Source organism: Copidosoma floridanum, unplaced genomic scaffold (assembly GCF_036245765.1).
Source record: "Copidosoma floridanum isolate Cflo_tuat_1 unplaced genomic scaffold, Cflo_Japanese_pri ptg000027l, whole genome shotgun sequence".
Lineage (NCBI taxonomy): Eukaryota > Metazoa > Arthropoda > Insecta > Hymenoptera > Encyrtidae > Copidosoma > Copidosoma floridanum.
Window position 1 is genome coordinate 11018276 of NW_028321904.1, and position 9124 is coordinate 11027399.

A 9124-nucleotide genomic window follows, 5' to 3' on the forward strand; every position below is an offset into this window, starting at 1 on the left:
AGAATGTAGAATTTAATTTGAATCTGTATGTAACTGATATAAACCGTTAGCTTGTATGTGGTTGTAAATAGATTAGACACTTTATACAGAGCAAAGATGTTTACAGCTTATTTACTTTGGTTTTACCGGTCAGTTTTTGTAAATACAAGAATTCTGATAAAGATTCACTAGCACGAGAATTTACTAAAAGATATAAAAATCTGATTTTACATGATCTTTAACCAATAACAGGATTAGTAGGCACTGTAACCTTGACGTTGAAGCCGGACGCTAAACCTGTTTTTGTCAGGTCACATGGGGTGCCGTTACTACTTACACCTTTGGTCAACCAAGCTGTGGAGTCTTCGAAGAAACAAGGTTTTTTGGAGCAGGTGGACTCATTACAGTATGCTACATCCATCGTACTGATGCTTACAAAAGATGGCACTGTCCGTGTTTGCGGCGATTACAGAGTAACGGTAAATACTCAGCTTACAGTAAATGAGTACCCATTACTAACTATAGACGAACTTTTAGTGAAGTTGGGTGGCTGTAAATTTTTTGCTCAGATTGATTGTACTAAGGCGTATTAACAACTACTTGTTCCGATTAACTTGCGATTAAAACGCAGCGCAGTTCATTTCGAGCGTGGCATTTAATGTTTGGTACAGCGGTTGCACCTGCTATTTGACAAGAAAATATGATCTCATGGTTTGGTAAAATTAAAGAAGTTACAGTTTTTCAAGCTGATTTGAGGTTGGCAGCAGATACAAAAAAAAAGTTTAATTGAATAAATACATACTGTTTTGGAAATTTCAAAATGCCGTAACATTAAAATCGATTGAGAAAAATGTATTTTCTTTGAAAACAAAATGACGTACCGTGAATTTATTTTCGATTCAGATGGTTTACATAATGATCCTGCAAAATTTGAAGCAGTTAAGAACATGTTACCACGTACAAACGTTAGTGAGTTGCGTTCGTTTATTGGAATCATTACATATTATAATCGCTTCATGCAAGATATTTGTACAGTTTCAAATTCATTGTATCAGGTTTGAAGCGCGAAAGTTAAATTTTTGTGATGTATGGAATGTGAACATGCTTTTAATTCTATTAAGAGTTTGTTTGCCCAAGTTAAATGTTTGGCTGTCTTCGACCTAAAATTACGCGCTTGTATTAGCAATTACTGCTAGCCCAGTTGAGGTAGACGCTGTGTTGTCACTCATGTATATGGATGGCAAGTGAGACAGAAATACAGTCGGATAAGTTGGAAATCATGTGCCATAATTTTTTTTTTTTTTAAACTTTATCAGTACATGTATGGTCATAGATTTTACAGTCTTTTGGGAAAATCGATTTTAATATTCAAATTTTTAACCCAGATAAGTAATTGCCTACTTATAGTGCTATGCGCATGCAGCACTATGCTTTATTTTATATTACTGTGTTACCAAGGAGACGTACATTTACTCGCACCGTAAGTTTTAGGTAAGTTCCCGTTCTTAATTTTTGAATTGTTTCACCTCAAGCTCAATTTCAATAGATATATTGGAAAATGATTCTAAGGCTTGTAGATAAATAAGAAATTTTAAAATGATTATAAAAAGTATACAAGCGATATTGATAAATTTATTGGTATCTCAAGTGGTAAAGCAACTGTCTAGTAAACAGAAGGGTGTGTACGATCCGCACCTGGGAAGGATATTTTTCTTATTCTTACTTACTTCTTAAGAAAATTTCTTAAAATAGAAAATCTGTGAATTTTGATTTTAAGTCTTAAGTATATTTGCTATCAAAAAGGGCATGGATAGTATTAAAGAGTGCTTTATGGCGATCAAATGATGCCATGATCAGAGAGAAAAGATTGTTTGATGTTTCGTCCCAGGAGCACGCCAGGACTCATCAGTAAGGCTGATGACGTGCTCCCTGCCTTAGACACGTATATCAGTGGGGATACCCGAGCTCATCTTAAACGCCGTTATATATTAACCAACATGAGATCCGGACACTTCCGAGAAGGTTAACTTAAATGGTTAGACACCTAGCGGATGGTTGGGGAAGGACGGAGAGCAGTGTGTACATGAGTGTGTGAAGGTCCCCACAGCTTGTATAAAAGTGCCGCCATCTACATGTGTACCAATTGATACGATGATAAATATATCAATATTGCGCTTGTACACCTCTAAGAGCCATTTTGAAATTTCTATCATAAAAACATTGATGTGGAAAATGATCCCTGCAGATGTAACTAGTATTAAAATTTGTTGTAGTAAGCAACTGCAAGGCTATTAGCTTTGTCCCATGTAAATTTTAATTCGCAGATAATCTAATAAAATTTAATAATATTGATACATTATGTTAAAAATGAAATAAACTGCAACAGAGCATAGAAACGGCAAGTTAAATTTGTCGAAGTTGTTTTATTGGTAATTTTTCGGCCTTAAAAAAAAGAAACACTATTTTACAATTTATTTTATTATTTACCACAGGTGTACGATTTAACATTATTTATTTTAAAAAAGTGAAATATGAGAATCGGTTCGTAAACTCGTGACTGACATATAAATGCTACAAACACAATTTGGAGAATATAGTATTCTACAAAAACCAAACACTTTTTCATATTCTCTTTTTATTACCGTAAACATTTAGTAGAAAATATCAACAAGTTCAGTAGACATTTGTTTTGATGGCAGTGGACAATCCCTTAAGGGGATTCAGTATATCGGCCAGTAATTCAATACAATCCGTTGCAACTTGAGAGAGAAAAGTTACATTTCCTGATCGTGAAAGAGTGTGTCAGTGTGCATAATCTGAAATGTAACTTTTTTCAAAAAATTATGAATTGAATTATCTGAAATTTGAACTGGGCCTCTAAAATTAAAAGGTAAACACGTCTGTTTTCGTAGTTTTGCAGTTTTTGAGTTTTTAAAAAATTGATATTTGTCGTAAACGGCATTACATAACCTATAATTCTGCATATGTTGAGTAAGTTTATAATTTGAACTGTGTATTTTCAAAAATTCTGAGAGAACTGGCGTTTGTCTATTTATTTTAGAGACTCTGTCAAAATTTCAGATAATTCAGTGCATTACTTTTTGAAAAAAGTTACATTTCAGATTATGCACACTGGCACACTCTTTCACGATCAGAAAATGTAACTTTTCTCTCTCAATTTGCAGTGGATTGCATTGAATTTCGGCCCGATATATTTCTCAAAGTTCCAGCGTGGGGGATCTTCTCCTTATTTTGGATTTAAACAGTTAGATAATTAGTCATTAACCATAATTTCTCACAATAGTGAAGTTCGTAAAGTAGAAACTCCGGCCGATGTACTGAGTCCCCTTAACAGTGTGTAGTATATACTTACACCTATATTCAACAGTACATATATCCGTGTAGACAAAGACAAAGGGAGATTCACTAAGCAGCCTTCTCTCTCGCTCCGCGTATCGCAATATTTGGCCTCTGGCGTACTTTATTCTAAATCTCTACACTCTATAAATGCCTATGTAAAATATGTGCAACCTTTGCGATGAAATACCTCGTAATTTTATCAGGCAACATGGTTACACAAAAGAACCGTCCGAAGCAGCAAGTTTTAAATAATATCATAGATTACAACTGTTCTCTTAAATTTCCTCGCTGAAGCTCCTTTAAGAGGATTGCTGATGCTTTTGTCTATGTTTTGCTTCTTTAGGCCAAATTAATTTCTTTATTACTTTTTTTTTTTTTTTTTTTTTTGTTTGACTTTTTCCCGTTAGGTGGGGGTATATTTCTCATGGAGCTGGTATGACTTTGATTGATTATTTTTTTTTAAATATGTGTACTTTTTTAACACATATTCCTCCCGTGTAGATTTCTTTAACTTTAAACTCCTACATCTCATACTTAGTTATTTTTAATAACATAAGTAATAACATACATACAGAAACAAATTCATTTGCATGTACCTTCTACTTGTACAGGATTCTACTGTCAAACTGTTAGTCCACATGTTCTACCTTGATTGTGATGCAACTAGTGCAAACACTTTGCCATAAGTTATCTTAATCTTATTTAATTTCTTAAAAAATTAGAGAAATTAAAAGAATACGTCATTGTAGTGAGGACCCAATAAGCTTCACATCAGAATCATACACTTTGTATCTTTTTCTGAAAGCCTACTATGACTTTAAGACGAATGAATAATAATCCTTAAAGCAGGTAACTCTTGTGTAGATTATATTATGTAGTCTGCCTACTTACATTTTTCACTCATTTATAAAAGTTACTACTTATTAGTGGTTTTTATCAATAAGTACTTATCAAATTTTAATTTGCGGAATAAAAGAATCGACTTAAAAACTATTTGACACTAGGAGCTGTATTAATACCTTCATTAACCTAACTTTCCAGCTTCATAAAACAACAACAAAAAAATACGTATCAGCCTTTGCAAAGTATTTATTTTTGTACATTATCATGACTTATTATTTTATGGTGACTAAATTTTAAAATGAGTATTATTTTATCTGAATGTGCAAGATTTTATCTCACTCCCTTAGAAATTATTATGTATCAACCATTATTTTTATCTCCAACACAATATCTTTCTTTAAACTAAAACAACTATTATTGAGCAGTAAAAGTTATGTATAAATTTCGCTACAAATTTATACTATATTTCTATAATCAAATAAGTAAAAATATAAATAAACTACATACACAGACAATTTTGTAAATGTAATATTAATTTATACAATTTACTAAGATCTAAAAAAGTAAAGCAATTACTTAATATTTCAATAAACTGGAAAAAAAGTTTTTACTTTAAAAAATCCAGACGAAGTCACTATACTAGGTTGAACCTGAGAAGTGCAATATCCTTCACATTTTGAGACTGAGACATCTCCACCACATGTTCTAATCAATTTTCCGACATCATTATACTCGTCTAAAAAAAAAATAAAAGTTTCATTGAAGCATAAATAACATCCAAAATTGTGCAACTACCTTTTGTAATGTGTATTTTTGATTCAAGCGTTTCACAACTTTTCATTAAAAATGATTTAGTAATGAGTATTTGATAACATAGTATGATAAAAATGAGGGAGTATCGAAAAATCATATTTGATTGTGCACAACTTTTACACTGTATAGTCCTTTTTTCATTATCTAGATCATTTACGATATCTTCGGTCGGTTAATATTATTTTCATAAGCTTATTGAATAAGCTCTTTTCCTACAGTAAAAACAGACTCCTACTGTGAACTGATCACTAAAGTAAGTAGAAAAACATGTTTTTTCTACAAGCTCTTGAATACCCTGTAAAAAATTGAATTATGTATACTATCTAAAGGGAGTCAATGTTTTTTAAATTTTCAAATAGTTTCTCACACTCGCAGCAAGTCATATTCTTAATTTTTATTTTTTTTCAGAATCAAAGTCTTGTAAGGCTCTACATTACAGTCACTATTTGTAAAAAATCGTTTAATAAACCTAATTACTGTCGATTATTTTAGTTTATTTAAATATTACTCAACAATTAATTAGCTAAGTATTAAATATTAGTCATGCTTCATTATTATAATTTTTTTATATTTACTAAAAATGAACTACAGAAAATGAAACTAGTGTCGGTTAATAAATAACGTTACCTGAATTATTTTATTGAAAATAAAATTTACTGAAAAAATTTTGAAGACAAAAGTTGACCACATAATATAGTATGTTCTTCTAATATTTCTGAAATATTTATTTTTAAACTTAACAACGTTTCATCCTTTCATCCAAGGACTTAAAAATATTTCAGGTACCTTAACTGTTGTAGCCCAGAAGGTGTAATGGTAGTGTGATAACCTAGCCATTTGTACTTGTGTTCCAAGAATTATTTCTTTTTTTCTTCATTTTAAAAATTTTTTTTTTGTTACTGATCGTGTGACAGTTTTTAATTGTTTTCTTCCGTACGTAAGTATTTATCAGTGTATAAAACTGATTTTCTTTCTTAATTGATTTTACTTTATTTTTTAACAGAAATTACGTTTCAAATACATTTTAAAAATACTTTTGCGTTGCAGAAACGATTGAAAACGAATGATGGTGTCAACATAGTTTTGCATTTGACAAGGAATGGTTATAGAAATGTAACAAAATAAGAGAATTAATATTTACAACGTTTTTAACTTTCAAAGCTTAAAAGTCATTAAGCTTTGTTAACATGAGCTAGTGAAAATATTTTTTTTTAGGTTTGCGAGTTATCATAACAATAGTTTGTTGCAGAGTTTATCGAAGAACATTAGAATTACATCATTAATAAAACTGTACAATTTGAACAGTAAAATCTTTTATTTTAACGAGATCTACACTTTTCTATGGCTTTAGTTCTACCCTATAAGAGTCTTAATTCTAGCGTGCTTTTATTTGGTATACGCATCAGTCCAGGACTATATCAACGATTTCACGGTCGTTGCTTCGCGAACACTCAAGGGCCTACCAAATGCCCTGGAGAAGATACGTACTAGTAACAAGATATAATATTTTTCAAACGTATAGTTTTAATTTTAGAAACAAAAAAAATAATTAATTTTCTAATTTCGTACTAGCTTCATTGGAACTATGGAAAAATATTACCAACCTTCAGATTATGTGATAATTCACCTTATGCTTTGGAGAAAAATCTTGTAAGAACCATTTAGGCTACTAGGTACTAAAGATCTTAAGATTTTCCAGTACCTAGTAGCCTAAATGTTTCTTACAAGATTTTTCATCAAAGCATCTTGTCATTTTTTTTTTTTTAAAAACGAGAACTTGAGTAATTCAAACCCACTCTATATACCGTGGCTAGATAATGGTAAAGCATTAAGGTGAGTCTGGAGGTAGTTAATGTTTCCTACCTTACTTATATGGTCACTTTTATTGTGTAGCTTCATAACATTATTTATTTAAAAGCCAGCTACTTCGTCACAAAAATAAGAGTAAATGCAAATACTTGTCACGTCAAACAATAAATTAAGCCGAAACTTGACAAGATTGACTGAGAATTCAAAGCAAAAAGTGATAACTAAAACTGCTGAGGTGTGACATAATTTCTCACTTTTCTTCTTAATACTCCAATACAACTTGCCAGAATCAAGCTTTTTTATTTTATATAAGCTGAAGAATTGTGTCTACTCTTTTTTTTTTCAAAAATTCATATAGAGTTAATAACTGACGCAAATAACTTCACCTGACAGAATTAGGCAGGGTAAATTTTATTTTAAATAATTAGTTTTCTACTGTACGGATCAACAGATATTTTACTTGGATAAGAATGATCCAAGAACTTAAGACATTAAGTCATCGGAAAAAAAATAAGCGCATATTTCTGGAAATATACAAGGAGTTAATATAGCGGCTACGGTAGTATAGTGGCTTAGTATGCGGTTCTTCCCTCCTGACAAATCTCACCTGAGATCTCAGGCGAGATCTCATGCCAAATTCTCATCTGAGATCTTAGGTGAGATTTCGGAGAGAAAAATAAATAAAAAAATTTTGTGCAACGATTATTATTCATACATTAATAGAATGATTACCTAAGATATCAACAGTTATAGGAAAAAAAAAAAAATTCGGCTAATATGGGACACAAACTCGAGCCCCCAGTTGATCAGGCAAGCATCTTACCGCTTGGCCAGAGTGGATGAGATACTAGTCCGATAATTTACGTCTATATAAAGTGTAAGTACCATGTGTTGTTGTTTTTCTTATTCACAACTAAATCATACAATTATTAATAGATATAATTTTTCCCAATCTTAATTCTGATAGTTAACCAACTAGATAATAATTCAGGAACATTATTTTCCTTACAAACAATATTTTCTCTCTTAAAGTTACTCTTCAGGAGGCTTAATATCCAAGTAAGGCATAAGTTTTTAATAATTATGACAAATGTTTATTTAAATGTTATAATAAAGAAAAACTACAATACAAAACAGGGAGACTTGCTATGTTGTAAATAAATTATTTTAAAGTAATCCAAATTGCTTGCATCTATATTATCTTATTTTGAAAAAACACTTATAAAAGTTGGAAGTCCTTAAAGCTATTCATGTTATTTCAACTCTTCAAAGCTTATTATACTCCATTAATAATTACAGATGAAGTCATCACTGGAAATTTGTTGATACAATTCATGTTTAGTATGTTAAATGTAACTGTTTTCTGAAAACCTAAAAAACGATAAAAACCTTTAGTTTCGTATAAACAATTGCACCTAACTCACTACACATGTGTTGTATCAAAAAATTTACAGTAATTACTCTATCTGAAATTCTTTAAGAAGTATAATAAGTTTGAAAAGTTGAAATAACATGAATAACTTTGAGGATTTCCAACTTTTATAAGTGTTTTTTTAAAATAAGATAATATACACGCAAGCAATTTGATTTTTTTTAAATAATCTATTCACAACACATCAAGTCCCCCTGTTTTATATTGTAGTTTTTCTTTATTACAACATTTAATAAAAATTTATAATAATTATTAAAAACTTATGCCTTACTTGGATATTAAGCCTCCTGAAGAGTAACTTTAAGAGAGAAAATATTGTTTGTAAGGACAATAATGTTCCTGAATTATTATCTAGTTGGTTAACTATCAGAATTAAGATTGGGAAAAATTATATCTATTAATAATTGTATGATTTAGTTGTGAATAAGAAAAACAACAACACATGGTACTTACACTTTATATAGACGTAAATTATCGGACTAGTATTTCATCCACTCTGGCCAAGCGGTAAGATGCTTGCCTGATCAACTGGGGGCTCGAGTTCGTGTCCCATATTAGCTGAATTTTTTTTTTTTCCTATAACTGTTGATATCTTAGGTAATCATTCTATTCATGTATAAATTATAATCTTTGCACAAAATTTTTTTGTTTATTTTTCTTTCCGAAATCTCACCTGAGGTCTCATCTGAGATCTCAGGTGAGATTTGTCAGGAGGGTTATGGCTCGGGAACTTGATAATACAGGCTTTTAAGTGCAGAGTAACATAGATACTTAGAGCCTATCAGGTATTGTTCTCAGAAGTGGCTATAAAATATAAAAAAAAAATCTTGGTTTTGGCAAGATTTATCAAAGTATGGAGAAGAAAAGTGAAAAATCAGATTATACCAT

General features: G+C 30.8%; 1 protein-coding gene across 1 annotated transcript in view; it reads right to left on the reverse strand.

Moving 5' to 3' along the window:
• Pburs (bursicon subunit partner of burs) overlaps positions 1-5092 on the reverse strand; it is a 318093-nt gene extending 313001 nt beyond the window's left edge. Inside the window, exons 1-2 of the mRNA XM_089595699.1 lie at positions 4978-5092; positions 4794-4918 (exon numbers count right to left, since the gene is read on the reverse strand). Coding sequence (XP_089451825.1) covers positions 4794-4918; positions 4978-5092 — 240 coding nt within the window. The remainder of the gene's footprint in view (positions 1-4793; positions 4919-4977) is intronic.
• Positions 5093-9124: the final 4032 nt, after the last annotated feature.